Here is an 18253-nt window from a genome sequence, read left to right on the forward strand (position 1 = left end):
TCCCCTTTAAGGTCAGGAAACCCATCAGAGACCTCTGCTACTTTCCTCCCTTTCTTCTGCTTCTGATGACCAAACCACAAAGAAGGCTGTTATAAACCTTCCTGTTCAGGCAAAAAGGCTTGGTTTTGCTTTCATGAAAAAGAACGTTATGTAGTAGGAGGTGGCAATGAAAATAACCTTTTGCGCTTTATCAGCTTCATTTTCTAAAAAATATATATTTTTAAATTTATTTCAGAGAGAAAGGGAGAGGGAGGGAAACATCAATGAGGAGAGAGAATCATTGATCTGCTGCCTCCTGAATGCCCCCCACTTGAGATCAAGCGTGCAACCTGGGCATGTGCCCTGACCAGGAATCGAACTGTGATCTCCTGGTTCATAGGTTGACACTCAACCATTGAACCATGCCGGCTGGGCAGCTTCATTTTTTTTTAAGATTGCTACTGTAAGTGGGTGAAGGCTTATTTCATACTGTCCATAGAATTGTAATAGTGTGATATAGGTGGTATAGACACTTAGAGCGTGAAAGAAAGTGGCTGAGGGATCCAAGCAGAGCATCCCCAGGTCTGCTGTCAACTTCACTTTATCACAAAAATAAGTATAATTAAATGCTTTTAAAACATGCTTACAAAACAAATGAAAACATGCTTACTAAGAAAGGTGAAGGGGAGAGAGACCAAACAGAGAGATCAAAAGGCAGGGAGGAGAGGTTATCTAAAACCTGTCGCAGAAAACATCTGTCCATAACCAGGATATTAAGTCACAGTTCTTCAGGAGGTTGCCCAAGAAGGCTAAACAGTCCTTAATGTCTGCTGCTTCCGTTTCATGGAGCCAACTGGATGTTCAATGGATATATCTTTTCTCTGAATTTGAAAATATTAGTGAATATTTGTGATTTTATGTGTCAGAAGCATTACTCAGGCATCCAGACCCTCTTCAAATTAGTGATAAACCTTGAACGTTTTCTCTGTCTGCTTTGGACTTTAGTTATACTGGCATTTTGAAATAGCAGAATGAATATAAATCTCAAATCAGGTATTAAACCATGCTGAATTGTTGGAAGTGATATATACATTTCTGTACTGTGTCCCTGAAGAGAAGGGGTCTGCCCTCTACTTCCCCCTTCCCCTGTCCACGGGTTGAAGTGTGCATGAGGATTGGGTACAGGTGAGGGCTTTATCTTAGTGACAAGGACCAGTAAGATAGGCTCCTGGGTCCCAAGACTGCAGTGCTGACTGCTGACATATAACTAGAGAAACAAACAAATCTTGTTTAAGTCATATTTAGATTACCTGTCATAGAAGTTGAATGTACATTCAATAAATGCAATGTACATTTGGTAAAAATGAAGGATGTAGAACTTCTAATCATTTACAGAGATTGGTAAATTATGGCCATAGGCCAAATCTGGCCTGCTGCTTGTTTTTGTAAACAAAGTTTTATTGTAACACTAGAGGCCTGTTGCAGGAAGATTCCTGCAAGAATAGGGCTTCCTGAGGCTGGAGTGAAGCAGAGAAGGGAGCGAAGCCCGCCGCCTTGTCCCTCCCATCTCCGCCGCCTCGTTCCCTCCCGTCTCCATCCCGTCTCTGCTGCCTCGCTCCCGTCTCTGCTTCCTCGCTCCCTCCGTCTCTGCTGCCTCGCTCCCTCCCGTCTCTGCTGCCTCGCTCCATCCCGTCTCCGCTGCCTTGCTCCCTCCCGTCTCTGCTGCCTTGCTTCCTCCCATGTCCGCCACTTCGCTCCATCCCGTCTCCGCTGCCTCGCTCCCTCCCGTCTCCGCTGCCTCGCTCCCTCCCGTCTCTGCTGCCTCACTCCCTCCCGTCTCTGCTGCCTCGCTTCCTGCCATGTTTGCCCCCTCGCTCCCTCCCGTCTCTGCTGCCTCGCTTCCTCCCATGTACACTGCTTCGCTCCCTTCCGAGTCTGCTGCCTCAGCTCTGCTCCCGTCTCTGCTGCCTCGGCTCTGTTCCCTTCTCCATCACGTCACTCCCTTCTGTAGCGCTTAGCTTCCTTCTATGCTGTCTTCAGTCTCTGCTCCATGCCTGTGTATGCAAATTAACCGCCATCTTTGTTGGGTTAATTTGCATATCACTTTGATGGGCTGGTGGGCATAGCGGAGGGACTGTCAATTTGCATGTTTCTCTTTTATTAGTGTAGATAGCCATGCTCATTCATTTGTGTATTTTCTCTGGCTGCTTCCACACTGTTACATCATAATGGAGCCATTGTGACCATATGGCCAAGACTGAGTGGCCTACAGAGCCTAAAATATTATCTGGGCCATAACAGAAAAAGTGTCCCTGCTGTTAGAAGGAAAGAAAAAGAAAGCCTGGTCATTCATTACAAGTTAGAAAAGAAGGAGAAACAGTAAATAGGAAGTCATAAAAAAGAATTATATATATTTTATATATATATAAAATATATATATAATATATATATTATATCCTATCTAATAAAAGAGAGCCATGGTAATTAGCATACATCCACTACCCTTCCCATTGGCTAATCAGGGTGATATGCAAATTAAGTGCCAGCCAAGATGGCGGCCGGCAGCCAGGCATCTTAAAGCGAACATGAGGCTTGCTTGCTCCAGTGACGGAGGAAGCCAACGTTCCCCGCTTGCCATGCCGGCCTCTGAGCTTGCAGTTTAAAACATTGTTACAAATATAGAAGCTAAACAAAACCCCAGAACCTGCTTTCAGCCCGCCGGGATCTCAGAGCTGGAGTTGAAACAGTGTTTTGATTATAGAACCCAAACAGACCAGATACCAGCTTTCAGCAGCCGAGGCCTAAGAGCTGGAGCCAAGCCTCAGAGCTAAAGCTGGCCCAGAATAAAACAAAAAAGAAAAAAAGGAGCGGTTGGGAGCTTCAGTCACCCGCCAGCCTGAAAAAAGCCCTCAGCCCCTCACCCAGACTGGCCAGGCACCCCAGTGGGGGCCCCCACCCTGAAGGGTGTGTGACCAGCTGCAAACAGCCATCATCACCTTATCCATGCTGGCCAGGCACCCCAGTGGGGACCTCACCCTGATCCAGGACACCCTTCAGGGCAAACCAGCCGGCCCCTACCCATATACCAGGCCTCTATCCTATATAGTAAAAGGGTAATATGCCTCCCAGCACTGGGATCAGCGGAGCCGAGAGGCCTCCCGGCACCGGGATCAGCGTGACAGGGGGCAGCGCCCAAACCCCCTGATCACCCTGCGGCTCTGTGTGTGACAGGGGGCGGGGCCACAACCTCCCTATCCATCCTGCTCTGTGACAGGGGAAGGCTCCCCAACCCCCTGATCAGCCCTGCTCTGTGCCTGATAGCGGGGAGCTCCCCAACCGCCTGATCGCCCTGTGGCTCTGTGTGTGACAGGGTGCGGCGCCCCAACCCCCCTCTTCCTCCCACGGGCACTGCTCTGTATGTGATGGGGTAGAGCCATAACCTCCCCATCGGCCCTGCCCTGAGTGTGAGAGTGGCGGCGCCCCAACCCCCTGATCGGCCCTGCTCTGTGGGTGATAGAGGGTGGCGCCCCAACCCCCTGATCCGCTCTGCTCTGTGTGTGACGGGGCGGCGCCCCAACTCCCCTATTGGCCTTACTCTGTGAGTGACAGGGGGGAGCTCCTTAACCCCCTGATCGGCACTGCTCTGTGCGTGACAAGGGGGACCTCCCCAACCCCCTGATGGGCCCTGCTCTGTGCGCGAAAGGGGGGAACTCCCCAACCCCCTGATCGACCCTGCTCTGTGTGTGACAGGGTACGGAGCCCCAACCCCCCAATGGGCCCCGCTCTGTGAGTGATGGGCCAGCGCCCCAACCCCCTGATTGGCCCTGCTCTGTGTTAGACAGGGTGGCGCCGCAACCTCCCCATCAACCCTGCCTTGAGTGTGACGGGGCGGTGCCCCAACCCCCCAATCAGCCCTACCCTGAGCGTGACTGAGGGTGGCATCGCAACCTCCCGATCTGCCCTGCTCTGTGCATGACGGGGTGGCGCCCCAACCTCCCTGATGGGCCCTACTCTGTGCAAGACAGGGGAAGGCGCCCCCCTCCCCAATTGGCCCTGCTCTGAGCCTGATCAGGGGCTGCACCTAGGGATTGGGCTTGCCCTCTGCCACCCAGGAGCAGGCCTAAGCCAGCAGGTCGTTATCTCCCGAGGGGTCCCAGACTGTGAGAGGGCACAGGCCGGGCTGAGGGACACCCCCCACTCCCCCCGAGTGCACAAATTTTTGTGCACCGGGCCTCTAGTATGTATGTGTGTGTGTGTGTGTGTGTATGTGTATATATATACATATATATATATATATATATATATATATATATATATATATATGTATATATATATGCCTAACCACTCGCTATGACGTGCACTGATCACCAGGGGGCAGACGCTCAATGCAGGAGCGGAAACCACAGGCATGGAAACATGGAACAGACTGATGAATCTCAGAGGGGAGGGGGAAGGAAGGAAGGTGGGAAGAGATTAACCAAAGATCTTATATGCATACTAGAGGCCCAGTGCACAAAAGCCTCTAGTTTAAAATAAAAAGTTAGAAATATGACTAAATATATTGGTGGGGGAAAAATTATACTGGCTAATTCTGGTTTTTCCTTTCTTGCTCTAGGAGATGGACTGAATGGATGACTGCAGAGCGTGTCTGGTTACAGTGGTTCTCAACCTTCCTAATGCCGCGACCCTTTAATACAGTTCCTCCTGTTGTGACCCCAACCATAAAATTATTTTCACTGCTACTTAATAACTGTAATTTTGCTACTGTTATGAATCGTAATGTAATTATATATGTGTTTTCCGATGGTTTTAGGCGACCCCTGTGAAAGGGTCGTTCAACTGCCAAAGGGGTTACGACCCACAGGTTGAGAACCGCTGGGTTAAAACTTGATACAGGACAGCAGTTAGCTGCCTCTGGTGGAGATGGAGTCGTGACCACTTAGAGTTCTTAGAGAAGACAGGCACAAGATAACAGTTATTTATTTCTCACTATTTTTAAAGGTGATGTTTTAGGCCCGTGACCCATTAGAAATCTCTACAGTAACATACTTGAATAAAAATGTCAAGTTGGACATATTTGAACAAGCTTGATCTCATCTTTTAAGTCTACACATTGTAGGTTTATTTCACTTGAACATTAAAGTTAAAAACAGATTATAAGGCAGAAGAAAAAAAACACAATGTCTTATGTTAAAAAAGCATATACTGTTTATTAAAGTGCAACCTCAGAGCATAGTCTTATAGCAGTGTTGTGTGAGGGAAACAAGGACCAGAGGAGGAATGCACATATCCCCTACAAAGAAAAATTCCTCGCAGAACAGGGACATCTTAATACTACTAAAGAATAGTCTTCTGGTTTAAAAACCAGACAGCACAGGAGATTCTGGATTCAGGGCATGTTGGACTTTTTTCAACTTGATATCCTTTTATTAAGAGTCAAGAAAAACCATAAGCAAGTAAAAGGTGTGGAGGTGATTTAAGGGCCAGTGTCACCAAGTTTCCAAAACCGGGTAACTAAAGGCACGTTTTCTTTTTCCAAGAAGTCAAGGTGGAGTACCAGAAACTACAGCATATATTCTGTGAGGACTGTCTGCTAATAATCTTGTATTTTCATTTTCCCGCCAGAGCCCTCAGTTCAAGCCAAAGAGGTTGTGTCAGGAGAGAACAGGTTTTTCTAGGCATAAAAAACAGCCTGGTCAGCATGGCTCAGTGGTTGAGCATCAACCCATGAACCAGGAGGTCATAATTCGATTCCTGGTCAGGACACATGCCCATGTTGAAAGCTCAATCCCAAGTGTAAGGTGTGCAAGAAGGCAGCCAATCGATGATTCTCTCTCATCACTGATGTTTCTATCTCTCTCTCCCTCTCACTTTCTCTCTGAAATCAATAAAAATATATTTTTTAAGAAATGAAAAACCAGACTTAAAAATTCAACATTTGAGTAGTTGTCTTTTCTAGGGATACAGTTAGGATACAAGTAATAACAAAACCAAATTTCTTAGGTCATGCCCAAATAAACCAGGGAGCGCATACATTTAGAAATGGTGCTGAGGTGTCTGGTTCCAAGCAATGATTGTTTCCTAAGGCTCCATTTGCACGTATGATGGTGGATGTTGGGTCCATGTCACACACATTACTTTTACTCTATACTAATACTCTTGTTACAGTGAACATGACACTCTGGAGAAGAATTTGAATAAGAATAATTAAGTACTAATATATATTTCCTGTTACCATTTTTCTGTTCCTTGAGTATTTAAATCAGAAAAGAAAAAAATGACTGTATCACTTAGCATTAAATACTTAACACACTAGAGTTGGGGCTCAATCTGATATCTGCAATATGTTGCAAATATTAAAAGCAAATAGATGTGTCATGCAGGATGAATGCCATCATTTGGAAAACATTTTCCAGTAATGCTATCATTATGTATGTTTTGGAATGGACTTTTTCCCCCAAAGGATACATATCCCAGTAGAAACATGTTGAATCACACATATACATACATACACTCTCATCCATACAATCAGATTCTCACTGGGGAGAGATTCCAGAAAGAGCAATTTAAATACAAGTAGTTGACTAAATAAATGGAAAAGAACTCCAAAATAGCAAATTAATCTTTCACAGCTTCTTTCTGTTTTGCTTAAATTAATACATTCACTATTTGGTGTAAATTTTTCCAGACCAAGTCAGATATACCTTCTTACTTATAAAGCAAGATTATCACCTTGTCTCCTCCTGAAAAGATTCTACTGTATCATGTGTTCCATCTTGAACACATCCCAGTCATGACTCGGGCACACTGGAAGTTGGTGGATTGTACACTGGTAACAATTCTTGTGGATAGAACTGAGAAGTGACTTTGTTTCAAGGAATGTATTTCATCCTGTTTTATATATATAATTGAATTAAGTGAAGTATAATCCTTGGTTAAAGATAAAAGGCTTTCTTCTCCAAAATATACTTGGCATATCTGAAAGTCAGGTGGAATGTTTGGTATATTCAGGTCAAATCATCCCTGATGACCTCACCCCTCAGGATCCAACATTAACTGCTGAGATGTGCAGGGCTGCCTTAAGGGCAGTGCATACCCTTATTTTTTAAAAATGTATTCATTGATTTCAGAGAGATAGAGTGAGCTAGAAACATCAATGATGAGAGAGAATCATTGATTGCCTCCTGCATGCCCCACACTGGGGATCGAGCCCACAACCCAGCATGCACTGACTGGGAATCAAACCACAATCTCCTGGTTCTTAGGTCAACGCTCAACCACTGAGCCACACTCTTATTTTCCAACAATTTCATTAACTGTGTTTACTGGTAACTTGAATATGGAGTGTCCTTTATTATGATCATGTTTTCAGAACCTGAGTCAAACCAATTATGTACTTAGGAAGGCTACAAGACATTATCTGAAATGATTCCTCCTAAGTAAAGGACATTAATTTAGATTATATGAATAGAAAGTTGAGTCCATCAATTATCTTCAGATCTCATTTTATTACAACCTCCAATGTGTTCTACCTAATGCAGCACTTACAACAGCAAATATCAGATTTGGATTTTGTCCTGTCCCCTGATTGGCCAAATGCAGATAACAGATGAGAGCATTAGAACCAATAACTCCAGTCAAAGAATGAAGTATGTAGAAAGTGGCACTTTTAATCTAAAGGAAGAAAGAAATGGAAGACTGATAGGAAAAAAATAAATTCTTTTCTGTAAGGGCCCATCTATATTATAATACTAGAATCATCAGGAATAACCAAGTTATTCCAGGCTCTTTAAAAGAAAAGATTGTACTTGAGCTTCCTTTTTTCCTGGGAAAGGAGGCAACAAGCTAATCTTAAAATATCAAAATGTTGTTCTACTAGTAAATAGTACATTAGTAAACCAGTTTCTTCTAATGGGTGCAAAGAACACACCCATGTGGGCAATACCACTATAAAATGTCCCCTCAGGAGAGGTGAGAATAGGGCAAGAATCACCTTGAGCCAGCAGCTAACTGATTAAAGGCCTTGCAAATATACCTGAGAACAATTCCAACCTGAGCATAAGCTTCTTGGCTAGGGCTCTTGTACTGTAAACATAGTTCACAGGTGGAGGACCCTGGTGACAAGCTAGGTAGAGGTTAGTTTTGTGTAAAGAAAAAAGACAGGATATATTAATATTATAGTAACGACAGTTTCTAACTCTTCATGGAGGGCTATAGTTGAAGTAACTAAATAGTGACTGAATTTAAATCGGTATTCTATAGGCAAGGCTATGATTAACTTTACATTCCCCAGTGTACTGTGGAATGAATGGAAGGTTTGCACTGGGAGTCACCTACTGCCAGCTTCTGAGCAAGACAGGCCTCTAGCTGTGTCTGCTTAACCCTCTTGAATGAGTGTTGAAAAGTCTAGCAATGCCTAGAGTTTGCCCCCACTTCCCTCCATCACCCATAGCACAGGCAGGGGAAACAGAACAAAAAGGAACAAACTAGGAAAAAGGGAAGAGAAAGAGTCTTGGTGCTACCTTCAAATCATTCAGTGATGATTCCTGTGTCAAATTGCCTTACCCTTGTTTACAAGAAATGTTTATCTAACACATTAAGTAAGAAAGCTGCCGTAACCGGTTTGGCCCAGTGGATAGAGCATCGGCCTGTGGACTGAAAGGTCCCAGGTTCGATTCCGGTCAAGGGCATGTACCTTGGTTGTGGGCACATCCCCAGTGGTGGGTGTGCAGGAGGCAGCTGATCGATGTTTCTCTCTCATCGATGTTTCTAACTCTCTATCCCTCTCCCTTCCTCTCTGTAAAAAATCAATAAAATATATATTAAAAAAATAAATAAGAAAGCTAATGATAACTGCTAATTCTTTATAAGGCATCTCATTCAACATTTAGAGGCAAAACACTCGGTATAATTAGAAATTGGGAATAATCCTGGACATCTCGTTTGTCTGGGACAACATGCTCGATATTTACTAATTAGGGCACACAATATGGTGATCATAGGCTGCTCTTGTGCAGCAGACAATTGGCACAGCCATGTGCAGAGAAGAGAGCCTGCCAATACTGTTTTGCAGGGCCACAAAAAAATGGTAAAAACTGGAAAAAGCACTAGACTTGGAGTCAGAAAAATTCCAATCATTGCCTCTCATATGCTAGAACATTAGAAAAGTTAGTAAATGCTCAACTAATATTTGCTGAAATTATAATTACCAACACTTCTTTTTAGAAAAAGGATATTCTAATATGGAAAAATATGCACCCTGAGTTCAAACCCATGTCACGGTTGAACCCTCTCAGTTATAATAGGAGATTACCACTAATGGCACATCTTGGTCCTCCACGAAAGAGGCAACTTTTGGGCATCAAGTGTGTTGCTAAGATTTTAAATGAACTAATGCTTGTGAGGGTATTGGTTCAGAGGCTAGAAGCTGTTTCTATAAAGTGAGCAGACAGTGATATTTCATCAGGAGGACCAGCCCTCCTGATATAAATATCACCTCAAATTTTTTGAAAGATAAATTTGTGTAAAAAGACATAAAAAATTAAGAGAAAAGGGAAAATATCTTTTTTTAAAAAATATATTTTATTGATTTTTTACAGAGAAGAAGGGAGATAGAGAGTTAGAAACATCGATGAGAGAGAAACATCGATCAGCTGCCTCCTGCACACCTCCCACCGGGGATGTGCCCGCAACCCAGGTACATGCCCTCGACCGGAATCGAACCTGGGACCCTTCAGTCCGCAGGCCGATGCTCTATCCACTGAGCCAAACTGGTTTCGGCAGGAAAATATTTCTTAACTGTAATACATTTTTATTTCTATAAAACATCTCAAAATAATTTAAAAATTCTATGGGTATGACATTTGTCCACATGCCATACTTTTAGAAACAAAGCAAGAGAGCAGGCATCACTTTTATATTACTAGAGAGAATCAGCACAGAGGCTGAGGAAATTAATGGTAGCTGTGGTTCAAAACACCATGTCTCTGTGTTTGCTGTTTATTCCCCCAGTACAAACCGGGGCAGTAGTAGCTGCATTTAATACAAGAGATGGGACACAGGCAGAGGAGGTATCAAGGATGACTTTGGGTGGTGAATGGGTGGACCAGATGGTCAACGGTTGTTTTTCTTCATCTAGAAAGCTTTCTTTCTAGAGGGCAAGGATGATCATGAGAGTCCCCCTAAGGCACACGGTAGAAATGGATTTCTTTGGGCTCAGAATGATCATTTTATTACGGAGAAGATAAGCATCCTTTAATTCTAGTATTTTTCTCAAGAAACATTCACTAGCTTTTTGCCAAGTGATCAGAAATCATTATATTTAATAGAACAGTTAAGAAGAGTTCTAGACGACTTACTAGCAAAAACTTTTCTCAATAGTTCAAAGAATGATAAACAGGGTGATATTCTTAATTCTGCATTTGAGTTGGATTTATTGTGAATTGTCCCTTTTCCTTAGATTTAGATGCTCTACAAGTCGGGACAGAAAGAAATAGCCTCCTACTACAAGCCCCTATAAAAAAAGGGTGGGTAACAAATGATTTCCTTTGAAATGTAACAGCAAAAACAGGAGCTGCTGTAAGAAGCAGTCCTTATTAGTGTGTTCCCTTCCACTGCCAGAGGCAAAGGATAAGGAAATGAAGAAAAAGCATGGACACTGACCATCCTATTATTAACTCGGGGAATTTTCAACAATTCAATCTAGAGAAAGCCAATGGAAAAGAATAGCTATTTACCATTACACAGCAAAATGCAATTGGCCAAATAACTTTGGGTTAATGTTCAAGAAACGGGAAAATAAAGCAGTAATGGTAGCATCGTATTACATGTCTTATTCTTTTCTTTAATGGAGAACACAGACCCAAATATCCTAAGCCACATATCTCTCTAGCAGCTCAGAAATGAACCTGGCTTATATTAGTGCTTAAATGTGTTTAGCCAATGGGTTTGAGGATACAGAGTTTAAAAGTGTGAACACTGGAAGGAAAATATTTTATTATGAACTAGAGGCCTGGTGCACAAATTTGTGCACTGGTGGGGTCCAGCTGGCCCACCCCCATGGGGGCCATGGGAGGTGGTCCAGCTGGGGTGGGGGCCAATTGGGGTGGGGCTGGCCGGGGCGAGGGGCCGTGGGCATTCTGGTCGTTCAGTCGTTCGGTCAATTTCCATAATATTCTTTTATTATATAGGAAGGGGGGTGGGGAATCAAGATAACACACCAGTTTGCTCTTACCCTATGCAAACACAAATGTAGCAATTAGCACATAGAGTAATCCACTGCAACCGTCAGAGCCCAAGAAGGAAATAATTCTTTACTACACTAATCCCATTTTTCCCCCTCACCCCTAGCTATTTTAATCAAGGTGCATCAAAACCCTCAAAAACATCACCCCCTAAATGGGACACTAAAACTCAGAACATAAAGATACACCCCATGATAAAGCTGAAGTGGCACACAAACACACTTCAAAACTTTTCTTGATCAACTTTTAAATAGTATTGCTTTAGGGAGAAGATTTAATTTTTTAAAATATATTTCAAAAAGAAAGCACATTTAAAACTTCACATTTTGGTGATCGTGATAAGGTAAAGTAATTTTACTACAAATTTTAGGATCTAAAAAATAATTTGTTACATTTACTAAGATAAATCTGAAATGACCTGTATCAAGCAAGTATGTCCTGCATAGTGACACTGTGATCCTCAGGCATAAAATGACACTTCCCATCCTGCTAGAGGTGGGATCAGCCAGATGAAAGAAAATTATGCTGATTCTCAACTATTACATACTAATAGGATCATTCTGGTTTGTCACACTGGCATTGGACTGTGAAGATTTCAGTGAAGAAGCCTGAAAGCCAAACTAGAACTGGAGGGTAACCAAGAAAGTCAAGCTTCTCTTTTCATACTTTTTATTTCAATGATATTTAGGAGACTTTCTGTATTTCATAAGAGTTATAATTCAGTTGGTCTGTAAGCTGAGTATAAAAACGCAGTAAAGGACTGCAAAGGAGCTAGATGGTCGACCAGTAACACTGAGGCCAGATAGTATAGGGAAAAACGCACAAGCCCAGGTTATGACAGTGACCATCCCGCAAGGGAGATGCTGCTGGCAAGTAGCCATAAATTCAGTAGGGTGGCCATACACAAAGGAGCCGAAAGAGCTCCAGAGGTCATTTAAGCCATTTTCCTGCTTCTAAATGAGACAGATCTCTCTCTTGTCAGTTAGTTGTCATAGAACTTATAGGTAGGGAGCCCCCCCCCCTCCTTTTTAAAGACTACTAAAGGCAGTATCTTTACAAGGTGAAGCTATAAGAAGCATCAGAGACTTGATAGTTAGAGAGCAAGCACGCTCCATCGATCTTAGGAGAAACCTGGGGGTGAAGAGGAGGAGTGGGGTACCTGAGAAGCAGCTGTGACATAAGAGGAGAATACCCTCACACTATATGACTAAAAAGGTGGGGAAGAAAAGAAAAGACAAAAAGGAATGACTGCAAACACAGTATGTTCACCAGAAAAGATGAAATTTCAAGGGCAGGACCGAGTCAGTAGCTGAGGAGCACACAGCTAAGCCCTCTTGCCTGGGAACTTGTATCACAGATGCTCCTAAATTAACCCTCTCCCTCTAAAGTTGTGGCCTGTAAAGGGGAATAATTTTACTCCCAGGAACATTTGGCAATGTCAGGAGATATTTTTGGTTGTAACAACTGGGGGAGGGGTGCTACTGGTATTTAGTGGGTACAGGCCAGGGATGTTGCTAAACACAATGCGCAGGACAACTTCCTACAACAAAGAATTTTCAAGATATAATTAATGCAGAGATTGAGAAACCTGTACCAGAGGGAATACTTTACTCTTAAGCTTCTCTTAAGATTCTTCAGAATCTACCATGAGCCAAGGCTTTTGGAACTTACAGTCAGACAAATATGAACACCCTCTACCTCAAGCCAGAAATCTTCAATTATCCAAGAGTGTTCCACAAATGTCCAATCAGCTGCTGGCAGTTCAAATTCAGTCAATACAACTAAAACCTAATATCCTTTTGTCTTATTTCTTTTCTAAAAAATGCTATTTCTTTCTCAGAGCCAATGCTACTCCAATTGCCACTGCCAGGATGGCAAAAGCAGCAGCCCCTCCAAACAACAGTATAGACTTGCCCTCAGACAATGCCATAGACTTCTCTTCTCCAGCAGGGTAGGACCCTTCCATAAGACTCTTTTTCCTTATAGTCATCTCTTCACTCAACAGTGTTTTTGTGGGTTCCAGTATAGGGATCATCTCCTCTCGTTCAATAGGTTCAATTATAGCTGTTTTCATCTCTTCTTCATCAAGTTCTACAAACAATGATGTAGCTGGGCTGACTTTCTCAACTGCAGTCATTTCTGTGTCAGATTCTCTCATGCCCAGCAAGGAAGTGGCAGTGATATGTGGAAGCAAGGGAGCTGGGGCTTTAGGGAATGCCTCTTGCACTTCCCTGGTTGACAAGACTACAGATGCCACAGCAGCCTCTTCCGCACCCTCAGGTATTTCTTCTTTCTCAACATGCACAATGTCAGAATTAGAGGAATTGTTCTCACTCTTCTCTCCAGCCCCATTGCTATCTAAGCTTTTTACTTCGGGATCCATTGTGATCTGGTGCCAGGACTCGGGACCCAGGGACACTGGTAGGCTTTCTGTATGCCAACTCTGGCTGACTGACAGGGAAATAGGTAAGCTCTCTGACTGCCAAGAAGTAGTCACAATTGGAGACTCTGGAGGACTGACTTGTCCAGAGTTGTCACTGGGCAGAATATAAATATCATTGCTATCTTCTGCAACAACTTCAGGGTATTCCTCCTCCTCGGACTCAAGATTAAAGACAGTGCCCTAGAAAAGGAGAAGGAGAGTCAATACAAAGAATGGTAAATATATTTTAAGTAAATGTAAATCTGGAACAAAAGTTATTTCCTAAACTGAGGTTGCAGGAATAAATACATTATTTAAACCTATACACTCTCTTGATTAAGTGCATTTACTTGTAGATCAATGCAGAGGAAGAATTTTTAACAAGATAGTCCTCTGAATAGTTTCTTTAAGGCTAACAAATTTTAAAAAGTTAATTTATACTCAATTCAATTAATGCAAGACAGCAGAGAAAACAAAGGCAAGAACTTTGCTCTCAAGGAACTTATGACTTCACAGGGTACAAAAATAATGCTATACTACAGTCAAAGTCTAATTAAGAGTTCAGATGGGGAAATGATTTTTTTGGTAGAGGCTGGAGAGGGCAGGGAGATGACTGAAAGCTTCATGAAGGAAGCAGCATCTATATGAACATCTCAAGATTGGGTGGAAGCCACAAAGAAGATACAATACCAGCAAAAGCATATAAATATGAAAAGGGGGAATAGGAAGTAGCTAAGTTTAATTAGCATAAAGTATACATAAAGAAGAATAGAAAGTTCAGTTAAGATGCACCAGGAGGAATTTGACAGAGAGCTAAGAAATATGAAGTTTATTCAATAGGAAATGGTTAGTGAGCTAAGTCTTTGAGCTACAAAACAATAAAGTTCCACTTTACAATTACTTTGACAGCAGCAGAATGGAGGGACACCAGAAATGTGGGATTCTTGCTTTCCTCTTTTAACAAGAGTCTACACAAAAGCAAATAGTATCACTTTTCTTTTCCACATTTAACAGTTTAGTTTAACAGGACTCTCTTGCAGTGTTAGGCACTAGAGTTATAAGAAGAATGAGACCCAATTTTTGTTCTTAAAAAATTCACTGTCTAGATACAAAACTGGCATATGAATAACGAATTTCAATATGATATACATTTTCAGATAGGTGTATGCACAGAGTGCCAGGGGAACCCAGAGATTAAGAAATAATGAAAAACACAGGAAGAGAAACCAATTGAGTGTAATATCAAGAGATCAACAGGAAATTTTATAAAAAGTTTGGGTGGCACTCATAAATGCTACAGAGAATTTAAATAGGATATGTAATTCCTATTTCATTCTGTGATTATGGCTGATGTAGACTAAATTTATTCTTCAATCAAGACCGAAAACTTTCAGTGTTTACTAAGGGTCTAATATAAATCAGTAGTCCCTCTAACCACCACACAAAAAAAGAGAAAAACAGATATACAACTAAGCAAATCTCATGATCATAATGTCAACATTATAACTGCCCCACATTCTACCTCAATCCCTGCTTCAATGTCCTTAAGAAGTCCTGAAAACCTGGGCGCCGCAACTCTGGGAGCCACTGCTGGGCCCACCACTTCAAACCAGGACCCTCGACCACACAACCTGCCACCAAGCCGGCCACAGCAGCCACAGGCCCCACGTGACTCAAGGTCTAGATCAGCGGTTCTCAACCTGTGGGTCGACCCCTTTTGGGGTCGAATGACCCTTTCACAGAGGTCGCCTAAGACCATCGGAAAACACATATATAATTACATATTGTTTTTGTGATTAATCACTATGCTTTAAATATGTTCAATTTGTAACAATGACGTTGGGGGTCACCACAACATGAGGAACTGTATTAAAGGGTCGCAACATTAGGAAGGTTGAGAACCACTGGGTCTAGATCCTTTCGTAAGAGCAAAAATGGGGAGACAAAGTAAAAAACCCCAAAGTTAAGAAAAGAAGGAAAGGTCACCAGGAAAGGTACTAAAGGAAACAGAGGCATGCAACATGTCAGAAAAAGAATTCAGAGTAAGGGTCATACGTTTCTAAATCGTCTGGATAAGAAAAACAACTTATGTAAGAATCATCAAGAGGAAATAAAGAGTGATATAGCTACAATAAAAAACACTATGGAGCCCTAGCTGGTTTGGCTCAGTGAATAGAGCGTTGGCCTGCAGACTCAAGGGTCCCAGGTTCAATCCCAGTCAAGGGCCTATACCCTGCTTGTGGGCACATACCCGATAGGGAGTGTGCAGGAGGCAGCTGATCAATGTTTCTCTCTCATCGATGTTTCTAACTATTCCTCTCCCTTCCTCTCTGTAAAAAATCAATACAATATATTAAAAAAAACCCCACTATGGAATGTTTCAACAGTAGACTAGAAGAAGTGGAGGACCGAATTAGCAAATTAGAAGACAGGTCAGAAAACACACACAATCTGAACAGCAATTGGAAAAAAAATTAGAAAGCATGAGGAGAGCCTAAGGGAGCTTTGGGACAACATGAAATGAAGCAACATATATATATTAGGGATGCCAGAATGACAAGAAGAGCAGGAAGGATTAGAAAACCTATTTAAAGAAATAATGTCAGAAAACTTACCTGATTTTGGGAAGAAAAACGTCACACAAGCACAGAGAGTCACAAATAAGATGAACCCAAAAGACCCACACCAAGACATGTCGTAATTACAATGGCAAACATTAATGACAAAGAGGTAATCTTAAAGGCTGCAAGAGAGAGAGACAGAGAGTTACCTACAAGGGACCTCCCATTAGATTATCAAAGGATTTCTCAACAGAAACACATCAGGCCAGAAAGGAATGGAGGGCAGTATAAAAAGTGATGCAAAGCAAGGGACTGAATCCAAGAATACTCTATCCAATAAGGCTATCATTCAAAATTGAAGGGGAAATCAGGAGCTTCACAGACACAAAGAAAAAAAGGCTAAAGGAGTATATCACTATCAAGCCAGCAATGCAAGAAATGCTAAAGGGACTGGTGTATAAAGAAGAAACAGAAAGAGAAGAAGGAACACAGGCACAAAAAATAATAATGGCAACAAACAAGTACCTATCAATAATAACCTTAAATGTAAATGGACTAAATGCTCCAATCAAAAGACACAGAGTGGCTGAATGGGATAAGAAAACATGACCCATATCTATGCTGTCTACAAGAGACCCACCTCAAAACAAGGGAATCACACAGACTTAAAGTTAAGGGATGGAAATTATCTTTCATGGAAAGGAAAAAAAAAAAAAGGTGGGGTAGCAATACTTATATCTGACAAAATAGACCTCAAAGTGAAGGCCATAACAAGAATAAGGAAGGCCAGTTCACAATTCTAAAGGGATCAATACAACAGGATATAACTTTGGTAACCATATATGTACCCAATGCAGGAGCACCCAAATACATTAAAAAAACAAAAACAAACTTCTGGAAGATATCAAGGGAGAGACGGACAACAGTACAATCATAATAGGGGACTTTAATATCCCACTGATATCACTGGATAAATCCTCTAGACAAAAAAATCAACAAAGAAATAGCAATCCTAACTGACTTGCCAGATCAGAAGGACTTAATTGACATCTTCAGAACATTTCAACCCAAAGCCATGAAATACACATTCTTCTCAAGTGCATATGGGACATTTTCAAAGGTAGGCCACATATTGGGTCACAGGCAAAGCATCCAAATTCAAGAAGATTGAAATCATATCAAGCATCTTTTCAGACCACAATGGCATATTAGAAATCAACTACAATAACAATGAAAAAAATTCAAACACTTGGAAGCTTAATAGTATGCTTTTAAACAATGAGTGGGTTACCAAAGAGATCAAAGAAGAAATAAAACCATCCTGGAAACAAATGACAATGAAAACACAACAATCCAAAATCTATGGGACACAATGAAAGTAGTCCTGAGAGGGAAGTTCATAGCATTACTGGTCTACCTCAAAAAACAAGAAACACAACGGCATGGATGGAACTGGAGAGCATTATGCTAAGTGAAATAAGACAGTCAATGAAGGAAAAATAACACATGATCTCACTCATTCATGGATAATAGAGACCATTATAAACTTTTGAACAATAATAGATACAGAGGCAGAGCTGCCTCAAACAGATTGTCAAACTGCAGCGGGAAGGCCAGGGAGGGTTGGGGGGCAGGAGGGAGGGGGGTAAGAGATCAACTGAAGGACTTGTATGCATGCATATATACATAACCAATGGACATAAGACACTGGGGGGTAGGGGAGGCTAGGGGATTGTCAAGGGCGGGGAAAAAAAAAGGACACATATGTAATACCTTTGTAATACTTTAAGCAATAAAACAATTAAAAAAAAACAAGAAACACTGGTAATCCTACATAATAAAAGCCTAATATGCAAATTGTTCCACAGGGAGTCCAACCGGAAGTTTGACTGCTCACTATGATGTGCGTTCACCACTAGGGGGTGGCGCGGAACATGGTGACACTGACAGCCAGCAGCAGTGGAGGCGCTGTTGCCTGATAGGCCCCAACAAGAGTGAGCAGGCACCCAATTGCCCTACTGATCGCCCTGCAGACAGCGACCAGCAGC

General features: G+C 42.2%; 2 protein-coding genes across 6 annotated transcripts in view; one reads left to right on the forward strand and one right to left on the reverse strand.

Annotated features, from left to right (window-relative positions):
* Positions 1-5865, forward strand: part of BID (BH3 interacting domain death agonist) — a 58088-nt gene extending 52223 nt beyond the window's left edge. Inside the window, exon 6 of one of the 2 annotated variants that reach the window (XM_081083528.1) lies at positions 4595-5058. In XM_081083528.1, the coding sequence (XP_080939654.1) occupies positions 4595-4606 (12 nt within the window). In that variant the 3' untranslated portion in view covers positions 4607-5058. Of the gene's footprint in view, positions 1-4594 lie in introns of both variants that reach the window. The other variant, XM_081083527.1, reaches the window with a different exon arrangement.
* The window catches only part of BCL2L13 (BCL2 like 13), a 224849-nt gene that overhangs the window by 28448 nt on the left and 178148 nt on the right, over positions 1-18253 (reverse strand). For 2 of the 4 annotated variants that reach the window (XM_081083521.1, XM_081083522.1), the window contains one exon: positions 11597-13845. The exons of the other annotated variants lie outside the window; for them this stretch is intronic. In XM_081083521.1, the coding sequence (XP_080939647.1) occupies positions 13048-13845 (798 nt within the window). In that variant the 3' untranslated portion in view covers positions 11597-13047. Of the gene's footprint in view, positions 1-11596; positions 13846-18253 lie in introns of those variants that run through there. 4 annotated transcript variants of the gene reach the window in all.

This window comes from Myotis nattereri, assembly GCF_964212035.1.
Source record: "Myotis nattereri genome assembly, chromosome: 2".
Classification (NCBI taxonomy): Eukaryota; Metazoa; Chordata; class Mammalia; order Chiroptera; family Vespertilionidae; genus Myotis; species Myotis nattereri.